Genomic DNA, 14,930 nt, shown 5'->3' on the forward strand with positions numbered 1-14,930 from the left:
AATAGTTTCGGCATTTAAAATGATTCAATCAGCCGATAAACAAGCGTTTGTTCCTCAGCTGATATTGTGTGAGGGGCAGCTATGGGGGGCATTATACTGTGTGGGGAGCATTACGGGGGGATTATACTGTGTGGGGAGCACTATGGGGGCATTATACTGTGTGGGGGCAGCTATGGGGCATTATACTGTGTGGGACAGCTATGGGGCATTATACTGTGTGGGGAGCCTTATGGGGGCATTATACTGTGTGGGGTACAGTATCAGGGGGTATATTATATACATTAGTATAAAGCAGGCTCAGGAGATATATATTAATTCAATGGCGTAGCATGCAAATCAGGGTGTGGCTTAAATAATCGTTTATTAATTGTAATCGAGGTTACATGTTCAATTAATCGTGATTTTCATTTATCCCAGCTCTAAAGAGTATGCACTCTATTATAAACAGACAGATTCCTCCACTTTATAATTCATACAATCATAGATAAACACTGTTGCTACATCCAATAGGTTCTAATATCACCAATAACTTAATTTCAGTTTATCAATGAAATTACAATGAATGATTCACTAGCCTGAGAATTCTGTGAAATATGGCAATACCAAATATTTGTATACACACTATATTGCCCAAGGACAGAGATGAAAATGTAGGTCTACAGTTGTGGTTTTTTTTCCAAGTAAAAAAAACCCAATTGCTGCAATTAATAGCCAGTACCTTTCTTTAATAAGATGACAGAAAGATTATCCAAATAATGTTAGATGTAAATAAATTTTTACTGTATTTTACAGAGTAATTAGCCTAGAAAACATTGTATAATACAATCAGTTAATGATGACAGAATACGAGGCTGACACATGAATATGACAAACGCTAAACTCAGCAGGAGGAATAATCTAGACTTGGAGACTGGCTTTAATAGGTTTACTAATAACCACATCATTAACTGTAGACATCTGATCTTATTTCTCCCGATGAAGAAATGCTGCCATCTCAGGAATCTGTGAAAAATAGTTCTTGGCAAGAGTATGCCTGTGCTTGATCTTTCGAATAAAAACAATACCATAAGCCTGGATAGGAAGAGATAAAAATAAATAAGAATTGGAAACATACACCCAGTTTCATTATCCTAATTATATGAGTAAAGCAGATTGGATCTTATCAACAACTTGAAAAGTTATTGATAAGACTCTTGGGGTCCTATTACACGGCCCAACGAAGGCCGTGTAAACGAGCACCGATCAAGAAGACAGCTCGTTGATCGGTGCTAGTTTGCTCCTTTCACAAGGAGCTATGTATGGGAACGAGTGCTCGTTACCGCGATCGCTCGTCCCCATACATACATCATGTCGGCAGCACATCTCCCTGTTTACACAGGTAGATGTGCTGCCGACAACAATAATATTTTAGGCTGCGTAAACTATACAAACCGCCGATTAATGAGCGTTTGCTTGTTCATTGGCTGATCGTCATCCTGTTTACACCTGCCAATTATCAGAAAGGAACGTTTTGTGAACGCTCGTTTGCCTTATAATTCGCCGGTGTAAAAGGGTACTTATTTTGTATGATTATTGTCATTAGTGTAGATCTAAATGCGTAAATGAAAAGTACATTTAAACTCAGTAAAAGGTGCATTAGCATGTAGATTAAGATATTCATGCATCACAATGCTTTCTCTGCCAGCTATACTATTTTAGTGATGAGGGGCTGCAATTTTATACCTTGGTCACACCACTACTCTAAATACCTGTTTACAAGTAGCAATTATTGTTAAGTATTCCAGGTATCTGTAACGGTAATATCCTTGTGTAAGATTAGCCGCCTTTTCCTCCCACTTCCCCATAAGTCATAATTGTCCCTTTCCCCAACAACTAGTAGTCATATTAGTCCTGCTCACCACAGTATTCACAGCAGACACCCCTAACTTCCCCAGTAGTCACAATAGCTGCCCCCCCCCTACAGTAGTCACACATCCCCCCTCCCTATATAGTAGTAGTCACAGCAGCCCTCCCCGTAAAGTAATAGTCACAACAAATCCCCTACAATAGTAGCCACAGCAGCTCTTCCCCATTAGTAGTATTAACAGCTGCCCTACCCTCCTTCAATAGTATACTTTCTCGGCAGTTGTCCCAGCAGCCTCCTCTTTAGTAGTAACAGAGACTGAAACAGGAGGAGCACACAGCACTATCATTATATGACAGACGCTGTGGGCTTACTCTGCCCTGCAAGAGTGGTCTGTGCCCCCGCTTCTGCAGGGAGAGATGGAGACAGCATTCAAGGCCATGCATTCAGCACCTGGTGAAAAGACCCGGTTCCCAAATGCATGAAGGGCAAAAAATAAAACCAATTTGGCAGTGACGATTTTCTAGTCAACATATCTACATGGTGACCAAGTTCTTGCCAGCCCTGGTTTTGTCCAGCTTAGGGTATGTTCACACGGCCAAATTTCAGACGTATACGAGGCGTATTTTGCCTCGTTTTACGTCTGGAAATACGTCGGCAAACATCTGCCCATTCATTTGAATGGGTTTGCCGACGTACTGTGCAGACGACCTGTTATTTACGCGTCGTCGTTTGACAGCTGTCAAACGACGACGCGTAAAAATACAGCCTCGTCAAAAGAAGTGCAGGACACTTCTTTGGACGTTTTTGGAGCTGTTTTCTCATAGACTCCAATGAAAACAGCTCCAAAAACGGACGTAAAAAACGCCGCGAAAACGGCGTGAAAACGCCGTGAAAAATGCGAGTTGGTAAAAAAACGTCTGAAAAGCAGGGTCTGTTTTCCCTTGAAAACAGCTCTGGATTTTCAGACGTTTTTGTTGACTACGTGTGAACATACCCTCACTGTTTTAAAAGGGGGAGGTGAAGGGGAATGGGAGTCTCCGGCACCAGTGGACAGAAAGCAACATGTAATGACAAGGCTCACGGGAAGAGGTTTTATTGTGGCAGACATTCTTGCATAAGTGACAACAGGACGTGCAGTCATATAGGTTATTAATTCTGAATTAGCTTCTCAGTAACTCATTGTGACACTGTCACTTGCTTGATTATGCTGAAAATAACAGTTTGTCGTCAGTTTATTAGACTCTAATTCAAAACTTTACAACCAATATGGCAGCTATTCCTGCTGTCACTTATGCTAGTATGTCCCTCACAAAAAAAGAAAAATGCCAAAATGTCTAAATGAGTAAAACAAACTCAATTACTAAACTTTGGCCATCGTAGTAATTTCTCATTTACTAATATATGGGCATTGTTAGGTTTATTGGCGAAATCCTCATTAATTGGGGTTAAACAATAACCAACTGCTTATGGAGCCTATTCGTTTGTGGTTAGGCAAGTTAATGTTTCATAGCTAGTGTTCAAATGTCAGAAGTCTGCTCGTAATACAGTAAGGAAAATCCAAACTGCTAAACAGCTCCAATATATAGAAGATTCTCTTGGTAAAAGAATTATCTTACACATTAGCCAGGTTTCACTGAATGGAAATACATTTTTCTGGTGTTATTTTAAAGTGTAGCTAAATGTTTGACAAACTTCTGACATGTCATAGTGACATGTAAGAAGTTTGGATTGCTGGGGGTCCGAGCACAGAGACCCCCACCAATCCCTAGAACGAAGCAGCTGAAGCGCTCAGCTGCTTCGTGTCTGTTCGGCTTTTTCCGGAAATAAATGCATCGGTGTACGGTCTCAATAGAAAGTCTATGAGCCCGTACTCCGATACATCGGCTTTCCGGAAAAAAGCCGAACAGACACGAAGCGGCTGAGCGCTCACCCGAGCGCTTCAGCTGCTTCGTTCTAGCGATTGGTGGGGGTCTCAGTCCTCGGTCCACACCAATCCAAACTTCTGACATGTCACTATGACATGTCTGAAGTTTGTCAAACGTTTAGCTACACTTTAAGCTTTAAGAAGATATTTCACTGGCACTTAGTGACTGTCACTTTGAAATCGCAAAGTACACTTAACCTGTAAATGAAGCAAATAGCGTGCAGCTTCTCAGAGACGTGCAAAACGTCCTTACTGGGTTCATAATTAAAACACACAATAGCTGATTTTGCAATGCCATCTGTTGGCAGAAATCTATAATGCACAAGTGAACATATCATGCACACGTTACTGAGGCATGTGACTTTAACTAAAGCTCTGTAGTTTCTATTTCATAACAGATAAATCAACCTGGCTGGTGAGGTATCTTCTTACTTCAGTGCACAGTGGTGTTCTTTAGTCACAATGGCGTACCACTATAGCAAAATAAACGTATTAAACCTTTGCTCTGTCAGAAACAGCATAGACTGATTGAGTTTTTAGTGATAGTCTGATTGATTGTCACATCGCTTATATACAATATTCCTTGATATTGTAAGTATCTCTTTAGAAGAACAAATGCACAAATATAATTTGCCCTAGTTAAATAGGTTTGTACACCACTGTAGAATAAGAAAAACATCACAATAGCTCACGTAAACCTAAATGGAGCTAAATCAATACAACTTGCTGAGTGGTTGAGTTTTTTGTCCTACACAGGCACACTTTATTGGCTCCATGATGATGGAAGAGTTGACAAGAAGGGGCGATGAGTCAAACGAGAGTAGCTCTAGGTCTGTCCCCCCTGCCAAAGCGTTTCCTCCACCAGCTTGCCACTCCAGTCACTTATGATGAGTGAACAATTTTGGATTTATACACATGGGAGAAGCAAAGAGGGATTGATACAGCTACACTGCATGACTTGGATGGGCATAATACTATATTTCAGAGGTGACAGAGTTTGTAAAAAAAAAAAGGAGACGTTTGCATTAATTTCTGCAATCAATAAAATCAAAGAAATGTTTCACACGTGCAGAAAGAAAGCGAACTGTGAAATCCAGACCAACCCATTATTCATTACCTGATCAGCATTCGCAAGTTTCAAATGAGCTGCTGCCTCCTCTTTTGTTAAGAGAATACAGTTCCATGGTGACCACTCATAAAATGTGTTCCATCTCACCATGGCGAGTTCATAAAGGTCATCACAGGCGCTTAACGCAGAATTAAAACCCCAGATATTCTCAACAAGATACTGAAGATCTTCTTGCTGCAATGAAACAGTCAAGTGCAGTTGAATGACCAAAAGTTTTATTATATAGCTATAAAAACCAATATGATGATTATAAGGCCCAGCAATAGAGGTAGCCCTTAGTTAAACTGTCATGTTCCCAAGATAACAGATCAAGTAGGCCGATGTGTCCTAGAAAACAGCTACTCCAAATATGTCATTTATTTGTCACATGCTATATCTGGATCTTTAGAAAAAAAAGCTATAGAAACCCTTTACAATTTTATATTAAAGTTGCCAAAAAATCATGGGTATGAAAAAGAATTGCACACTCTAGTGACATTCCATCAATCCTTATGCAGTGTGATGGTGAGGAACCAGCTTAGTTCACGAGTGAACCGACACTGTCCAGCTCTGCCTGATTCCTGCAGGAGTGTTTTGGTGTCAGTACACAGTGTTTCTGATTAGGGACGGCTACAGTAAGGCTGGGTTCACACAACCTATTTTCAGGCCTAAACGAGGCGTATTATGCCTCGATTTACGCCTGAAAATACGGCTCCAATACGTCGGCAAACATCTGCCCATTCATTTGAATGGGTTTGCCGACGTACTGTGCCGACGACCTGTCATTTACGCGTCGTCGTTTGACAGCTGTCAAACGATGATGCGTAAAATGAATGCCTCGTCAAAGGAGTGCAGGACACTTCTTTGAAACATAATTTGAGCCGTTTTTCATTGAAGTCAATGAAGAGCAGCTCAAGATTACAGGCATTAAAGACGCCTCGCAAAATGCAAGGAGGAGCTTTTACGGCTGAAACGACGCAGCTGTTTTCTCCTGAAAACAGTCTGTCTTTTCAGACGTAAAAGGCAGCTATCGTGTGCACATACCCTAACACCTAAACAGAGAGAGCTGGAATAGTCAATGTCAATGAGAAAGTGTAAAATGTATCCCTGATTTCGTAGGCCTATTAGCAATACAGCATGCATCCACAGCCTACCTTGTTTAGGTGGAAACTACTGCTAGATGAGAACTCTGGTAAAATATAAATATATATCTATATATTACGCTCAAGGATGATGTGGAAAGTACTACATAACAGATGTAGGGTTTTATTATTAAATAGTCCTTTTGCGTAAGTATATTTCTCATTCTATTATTATATATTTATGTAGATGGACCATAGATTGGAAAACTCAGTCATGCAATCCTTTCTGCTTTGTGTTTTAGAATAATGCTAATGTAAACAGCGCCTTAGCTAATTATATTGCAGTGTTTGCATTGTAAAAATGAAATGCGTTACTTTATTGCTTACACTTGTCTAGGAATTTGAAAACATTCACATGAAAGAGAAAATAAAGGAAAAAAATACATGTTGTATAAATAAACAGGTAGTGGTGACAGAGGAATGACTGATGTGGGAAGTGTAAAAATACATGCTATGAACAAGTCTTTATAAGTGTTTGTAATAATATGTTAAGAAACATATTCTTATTTCTGTTTTGAATAACGATTTGAAAAGTTATTGTATTGAAAGAAGACTGCAAAATACTATCCAATTAAATTTTGACAAAAAAGTGTTACCTGGAGTAAGAATGCAAATTTGGCGTCATCTCCATAATCTGCTTCTGATTTTTTCAGCTGCTTGAGTAACATTTTGTATTTTGTAAACTCTTCTCTCTGCCGAGCTTCATTGTCTAATTTTGAACATTTTCGGCATCGCCCAATAGTGCGTGCATTAGCAGACAGCGAAAACTCAGTTGAAGGGAGATAGCTTTTGCAACTGGGACAGAAATATATGTTTTTACGGAAGACTGCAGAGTCCTGAGGAACCTGAAATAATAAATAAGTGTAATTATTCTGTATATATGGAGTCTACACAAGTGCAATACTGTTTAGTGGATGTTTGAATCCCACGGGTTAAATGGACGACTACAAAAGCATATTGTTACCTGCTATTAATTTATGAGAGTTTGTAAACATAAAGGGGTCATGTATAAAAAAAATGTCTGTCGGCAAGAAATTCTAATTGAATTTTTACACACAGCAACAAACCAGGTGTACTGTTGGCTAAAATGCTTAAAAAGAGAGTGGTCAAACAGGGAGCTGTAAACATGGTACTCAGATTACTCACCCCCAGGATATTAGTGAAAAATGTAAACACTACTACCATGACCTCTACAACCCTCTAGGTTCCTCAGAAGTGTGTCAGCCATCACATGCAGAAATTAAACGCTTTTTAGGTTCCTTAAATTTGCCCTCTCTTTCTCCATCAGACCTAACTTCTCTCTCATGCCCTCCACTAATATGGAGGTATCCACTGCAATAAAAGCCTTCAAATGTGGTAAGACCCCTGGACTAGATGACCTCACCAACAGTTATTATAAAATATTTTGCTCCACTTTGACGCCACATTTAATCAGTCTATAATAGGGCCGCAGAAACAGGATCCTTTCCTCAGAAATGTTAACAGCAACAGTGGTTACTCTCCCTAAGTCAAAATGATGATTATATGCCCATTATTCTGTACTTGTGCCATGCCTTAATTAACCCAATACCTCTCTCCTTTTTATAAAACAAAAACTACAGAATATTTGTAATGATTTTATCTGGGTGGGGAGAAAGGCTAGGATTAGGTTCCACACAATGACTAGGAAATGGTATTGCGGAGGTAGGGGAGTCCCTGATGTGCTCCAATATTATTTGGAACTACACTTGACCAGATTAAATTCTGGTGCTCCCACACCTCGCATAAAAAAATGGGCTCAAAGAGAACATGCTTTAGCAGACCGTCATCTTATCTCTTTCGTAAATGTTCACTCAAACAAACAGAGGATGCCCCTTTGTCAAGTGTAAGAAGATCATTAGAAAGATCTTTATGCTGTCCATTCATATATCTGTACAATGTAATTAGATCGCCCCCCAAAAAAAGCTATGCGTTTGAGGGCCACTTATTCTTAACAAATACCACTCCCTGATGGTCTTCTACTGTGGATATACTTTGACACTACTATTCTGTTCATTTATATTATGCACGTTTGTGTAGTTATGTGTTTGTACTACCATTCATATATTGACCTGTCATTCGTGTCCCGTTTATGGTAATTTATACCCATTGTATTAGACCATCGATATCACACCCTCTTTTTTCACCTGCTATGTAATTCTATATATGGCCAATAATTACGTCATACTGATGTCTTGTCATTTTGTATGGCCCTTATACAGTTTTTGGTTCTCCTGTATATTTTATATTACTTTGTTTCTGTGTATTTAATACAAATTGAAATTTTTCGATTTTTCATACTATTTATAATGCATGACTCCCTTCTTTCTCTTTTGTATGCAAATGATAATTGGAGTTTCTATTAAAGTTACTACGTTCTATACCTTGGAGGCGTTATACCTTACTCAGGGATCGCCTAGCCATTAATTTATTTGTCCTGAGAGACATATGTTTATGATATAATTTGGTGTTGTAACTATTTACCTTGAGCAGCCTGGCAATTTCAGGGTTAAAAGTGGGAGTTTTTATATACTGCAAGAAGAGTGTAGATATTCTCTTCCGAAGTCCCTCTAGATTGCAGTTTTGCATCCCCCGCATTAAAAGATCAGCTTCCCTGTCAATCAGTTCTACAATCTCTCCGGTTAATTTGCAGTCATGTTCCTGAAATTAAAAACACTATTAAATTGGAAAATGATTACTTAGAAAAAACCCTAACTAGTACCTACAACTAAGTCTTTCTATAATATTATTTGTAATTGTATTAAAAACAGGTATATGTAGATATATTTATATATATATATAAAGCAACCATAGAACGCTAGCTTGAGAAAGGTTCTCTGTTGAACCGAAATGTCGTTCACTTGAGGTGAATAAATCCACCCTGTTTCATCTACTCTGAAGTCCTGGTGTCGTTACTACGTTCTATGGTTGCTTTATGCTCAAGTTGGGGAATTGATTCATCCCCTGGTAACGAGCACATGGCCTGATATATAGGTATGTTGAAGTGCTGTGTTCATTTGTATCTGGACTGTATATATATCTCGCTAGGAGAAATGGGTGCAAGAACACTAACTATTAAGGGTGAAGTGGAAACTAGATAGACAATAAATTAAAATACAAAATACAACATTTAGTGCATTAGTAACACTACAATTACCATTAAACACTATAATAAAAGTTTTAACTGTATTATTTAATACATTTTAAACATATAATTATAAGTCTGAGGGCAGCATAAAGAAGTGACAGACATGATGATTTCAGCGGGCTATTATGTTAAGGAGTTGCTCTGTATTTGGATTTTCCACTGATTGACAATTTTCTCCTAATTATTTTGCATAAGTAGATAAGAGTCAATCAGTGGCATATATTTGGACTGATCAGCTGCATCGCTGGTCACGCGCCATAAGTATAAAATCTAAATACTCAGCAAATACTTAACATTACTAAATAAGTGATAGCAAGCTGAAATCGTGATCGCTGTTCCTGGCCTTTGGAGCGAGGTGTCAGCTGTAATACACAGCTGACACCCGCAACGTATGGTGCGGGCTCAGGACGTGAGCCTGCTCCATATTTCAGCCCCCGCACCATGATGAGGATAGGTCATTAATGTTTAACCCCTAACAGCCAGCTATTATTTGTTAATTTTTTCCTACCTGCTAATCAAGAGTAACAACTTTTTTATTTTTCCGCAGACATAGCCATATAAGAGCTTGTTTTCTTGCGAGATGAGTCAAAGTTTTATAAGGAACCATTAAATCTACCATATAATGTAATTAAATACTCTTAAAAATGGGCAAAAAACATGAATTCCTCAATTGTTTTTTAAGTTTTCATTTAACGGCGTTTACTACACGGTAAAAGCTACATGTTAACATTGTTCAGCGGGTCAGTACGATTACGGCAATACCAAACTTATATCGTTTTTTCTTGTTTTTTACAAGATAAAAACAATTTGTTAAAAATATTTTTCCATTGATGGAGCTCTGTGAGGCCTTTATTTTTTGCGGGGCGAGCTGTAGTTTTTATTGGTACAATTTAGGGGTATATACGACTTTTCCATCCCTTTTTATTCCATTTGTTTTTGGAAGGTGACTAAATACAGCAATTCTCGCGTTGTTCATTTTTTAAAATGTTTTATTATATATTCTTAAAAACTTTATTAAAGAGGATCTGTCATATATTTATGCTTCCCTGTCTGTGGGTAGCATGAAGAAGTGACAGACACGCTGATTGACACTTTTCTCCCTATTATTCACACAAAGCTTAACCCCTTAATACCGAAGGTATTTTAAACCTTAGTGACCGTGACATTTTTTGAGTTTTTCCATCGTCGCCTTCAAAGAGCCATACATTTTTTATTTTTCCTTCGACATAGCTGTATAAGGACTTTTTTTTCTGTATTTTTGTATAGCACTATTTTGGGGTACATATAATTGATTGATTAACTTATTAACTTTTTTAGTGGGGTACTGGAAAAAAACCAGACATTTCGCCATTCTTTTTGCGTCTTAATTTTACGCCGTTTACCGTGTGGTATAAATAACATAATCACTTTATTCAGCGGGTTGTTACGATTGCGGCGATACGAAATTTATATAGTTTTTTTATGTTTTCCTACTTTTACACATTAAAAACACTTTTTTTCCAAAATTATTTGTTTGTGTCGCCATATCTTGAGACATAACTTTTATTATATTTCGATCGATGCAGCTCTATGAGGGCTGTATTTTTGCGGGACGATCTGTAGTTTTTATTGGTACCATTTTGGAGTAAATGCGACTTTTTGATCACTTTTTATCAAATTTTTTTGAAGGTAGGATGAACAGACAACAGCAATTCTGGCCCTGTTTTTTATTTTATTTTTTACAGCGTTCACCGTGCGGGTTAAATAATGTAATCGTTTTATAGTTGGGTTCGTTACGGACGCGGCAATACAAAATATGAGTAACTTTTTACTTTTTTTCATAATAAAGTATTCTGTAATGGGAAAAAGTGGGTTTTTAATATTTGTTTACTTGGGACTTTTATTTATTTATGTCAAATTTTATAGAACTAGGTCCACTAGGGGACTTTACTGTGCGATCTTCTGACTGCTTTTATAATACACTGCAATACTTCTGTATTACAGTGTATTATTGCCTGTCAGTGTAAAACCTCCGGCATGTCCTAACAGGCAATCACTAAAGGCAGACATGGGAGCCTTTGTTAGCCATAGAAACCATCGGCACACCGCGATGCACGTGGGATGCCAGTGGGGTGAGAGAGCGAGCCCCCTCCCTCTAAAACCACTCAAATGCAGCTATCGCTATTGAGCGCCGCATCTGAGGGGTTAAATATGATCGGAGACCACTGCTAGTGTTCGCAACAACCCGGACTTCAGCAGCACCCTGCACGATGCGGGAAAAGTTCTTCTGAAGTGCCGATGTGAAAAGGCGGCACTTCAGAAGAACTAGCCGAAACGGCCGACGTAAAAACACTATACGCCGGTCGTTAAGGTGTTAAACACTGCAGAGAAATTTACATGCTGCAGATTGAGCAGCTGCACCACAAGTCAATTTCCGCACTTCTTTTTTTTATGTAGGGTATCAGTGAGATTTGTTTAATTCTCATCCACTTTGTTACTACTGTAATACGATCCAGAATGTCCGCACAGAAAATGTGGTTAAAAATGTCTGCAGTGTTTGCGCTACGTGTGAACTTATCCTTACTGTGCATAGGGTGAAAAAGTGGCAATCAGCAGCTGGAGGGCGGGGGCAGCATGAATATATGAATATCATTGAAAAAAATAGTTTAGTCCCACTATGGGACTTGAACATGTAATCGTTGGATCGCTTTTACAATACACTGCAACACTTTTGTACAATATCTACAATACACAGCAATACTTGCAGTATATTGTGCTTTTAGTGTTCTTACCTTGACAGTATGTTTAAGTGTCAAAAGAGCATCAAGCCTCTCATCGCGAGTGAAGTATTTGGTGTTGATACTGTTATAAATCTCACGTAGTTCTCTAGCCCGGATAGTAAATTGGGTATCCATCTCAGTAGTTCTTCCATCAAATGCTTTCCATTGTTTGGGTGCACAGCACTTCATGTAGAAAAAAATAAAAATCACATATTTTCCTTTGAATGGTTGTCAGGCCACTAGAATGTTACAGGGAAGCGGTCACTAGATTTTGGGGCACTAGACCACCAGTGTGTAATTTTACGGCAGGGGTTTAGCATCCTAAATATTCCCCTCTCAATACTGACCGTTTTAGCATTCTGTCTAAAAAGTAATTACAATAGATGTATGTGAATTACCAGAGAAGAGTCCAGAGATGAGTCCAGGTGTACCGGCCTCGGCTTCATCTGAGGACTGAGCATGTGCAGGATGCCATTGCTCAAAACTCTTCTCTAGTAATTTACATACAGTGCACGCTGTAATATAAGCACATTTTAGGTAAAATTCTAAAGTGGACAGTTTTGAGAGGGGCATGTTTTGGATGCTAAACTCCAACAGTGATCACATTGTTTATGAGATTTCATGCACTGAGTGAAGAAAATAATATGTGGGATTTACAATACGTAAGCTTAGAATATGGATATTCGAACATCTTAATAACTTCTCCAACCCCCGAAATAAAAATATACCTAGTACAGCTAAATATTTCCTTGGGGTTCATTCGGGGTCCTTTTGAAGTTTTTACATACAATGTATAGAGAGAGTAAGATGCCCAGTAAGAAGGGGTGATTGGAGGAGGAAAGTTTTGGATTGAGAAGTTATTTTGTCTTAATGCTAGTCTTTTTCAACAGGTTTGAACCTACAAAGGGAACTACTGTTCCTTTACTAGTCTTCCTATGAATCCATTGTGTTGTACTCAGGCTGACATATTGCTATGACGAGAGACAGTGTTCGCAAACAGAAAGGTGTTTTTCTTAGGACATAGTGTTAATTGATTAGGACACCCGTGACAAAAAAAAGTTTAGCTTTTTTATCTGGATTTTTAGTATTAATAAAGTCTATGTATTTTGTCAATATTAACCTTTGAACTGCACCTTTGAAGATGTAACACGCAAGGTACTCTGGTACCAGGTAATTGATGAGTGCACATTTAAATACTGTATGGAGTCACTAAGCATCACTGGTGCTTATAACTCTCATTATCTTGTGATGTCTTTACATTGGAGTTGAATACAAGGAAATGGGCTGTTCTCATTTTGATTTTCTAATCTGAACCTATGGAGGTGATGCGTGCACCTGTGAATGCCGAACTGTGAGCCAGAGAATACTAGCTACCAGAGTCGGGTGAGCTAAGTTTTTTTTTCTATTTGCCTTGTCTTGTACCGTGACACGTTTCAGCCTGATGGCAGGTGCAGAGAAATATTGGACAGATTCATCAATGTGTTGTAAAACCGGTCTTGAAAACAAGTGTCTTGTGCCATATTTACCATAATGCCGCAACATTTTCAAGATGGCTAGCAACACCTAAAACACTTTTTCTTTTCTTTTAAAAGGGCATTACACTCTGTAATCATGCGTCATGTAACTTTTAAAAAAAATTTTTTTTTTTAGTCAACAGTTAGTGTATAAGTGATTAAACATTGTTCTAATTTTTTTCACGAGTCAGGAAATATTATAAATTAGATTCTAATTTATAACATTTCCCAGTGCTGGTCACTAGATGGAGCAATTCCCAAAATTGCAGCATTGGCATGTGGTAAAGCAACCACATTGCTTTATGCTGCAAAATTTTAGAAAACTCACTCGCTCTAGTGAGCTCACAGAATCCCCCCTCCTTTATCCTGGCTAGTGCCAGGAGAAAGGAGGGGATTGAACGGTCAAACCTCCTACACTGTGTGTCGCCATTTTTTTGAGCTAACACACAGTGTAGTAGGTTTACATACAGTAGTAAACACACAGTAAAACACGTACATACACAGACCTAACTTACCTGCTCCTGCCGCCGCAGCTCCCTCCGGTCCGTCCGCTCCCTCCGCTCCAAGTGCACAAGTCCGGAAGCCGCGACCGGAAGTAGTAATCTTACTGTCCGGCCGCGGCTTCCGGTCCACAAGAAAATGGCGACAGACGTCGCTCGGCCGAAGACCTTCAATTTGGACTGTGTGGGAGCGGCGCATGCGCCGTTCCCACACAGACGGCGTACAGCATAGTGGATGGAAGGGGCCCCGTTCGCATTCTCTATGGGGCTGTATGTGCCGTATTCCATGTCTCTATGTGTCGTTAATTGACACATACAGAGATGGGAAAAAAAAAAAATGGCAGCCCGCATAGACACGAAAAAGTGAAAAAATAAAACACAAACACAAATAAATAAAAAAAAAATTAATAAAACACTAAAAGCAAATTAATATAAAAAAATGTTTTTTCGCGACACTCGTCCTTTAAATCAATTAAAATTTTATAAGTCTGCATTTATAAACCTGCTCCATGAAGTCATCCATAGTCTTTGATAATTGTGAGGAGGGAAGTGGTTACAATTACATAGGAGACTTCTGCAAGTCGATTATACCATTGCACATCTTTAAGCTGACCATAGACCATTTCAAGTTTATGGCGACAGGTCATCCAAAGCAATGGGAGACAATGAAAATGCCAATTGAGCACTATATTTCCCATTGACTACAGACCAGACTTTTATGACATATCCAGTCATTATGCCATAAAAGTCTGTGGCGGGAAAATCCTGTAAAGCTATGTCCACCTTTGCAAACCAACGCTTTTATTGATCCAATGCATTTAACATAATAATTAAAGCAACTTTCAAAAAACTCTGGACTAAAAATGTCCTATATTTTTGTGTCTACAGCTTTAGTGCAGATCTATGTGTCTCCATGGTAAGGGACTACAAACAAAGTATGTGTAGTTTGATCCTGCAGTCATACTCCCTTC

The 14,930-nt window shown here is 38.7% G+C and overlaps 1 protein-coding gene across 1 annotated transcript in view; it reads right to left on the reverse strand.

The window, feature by feature from the left end:
- Nucleotides 1-699: 699 nt before the first annotated feature.
- Nucleotides 700-14,930, reverse strand: part of IQUB (IQ motif and ubiquitin domain containing) — a 40,583-nt gene continuing 26,352 nt past the window's right edge. Inside the window, exons 10-14 of the mRNA XM_075857167.1 lie at nt 11,958-12,128; nt 8,523-8,699; nt 6,617-6,865; nt 4,888-5,073; nt 700-1,071 (exon numbers count right to left, since the gene is read on the reverse strand). Coding sequence (XP_075713282.1) covers nt 964-1,071; nt 4,888-5,073; nt 6,617-6,865; nt 8,523-8,699; nt 11,958-12,128 — 891 coding nt within the window. The 3' untranslated portion in view covers nt 700-963. The remainder of the gene's footprint in view (nt 1,072-4,887; nt 5,074-6,616; nt 6,866-8,522; nt 8,700-11,957; nt 12,129-14,930) is intronic.

The sequence above is a fragment of the Rhinoderma darwinii genome, chromosome 3, assembly GCF_050947455.1.
Source record: "Rhinoderma darwinii isolate aRhiDar2 chromosome 3, aRhiDar2.hap1, whole genome shotgun sequence".
Lineage (NCBI taxonomy): Eukaryota > Metazoa > Chordata > Amphibia > Anura > Rhinodermatidae > Rhinoderma > Rhinoderma darwinii.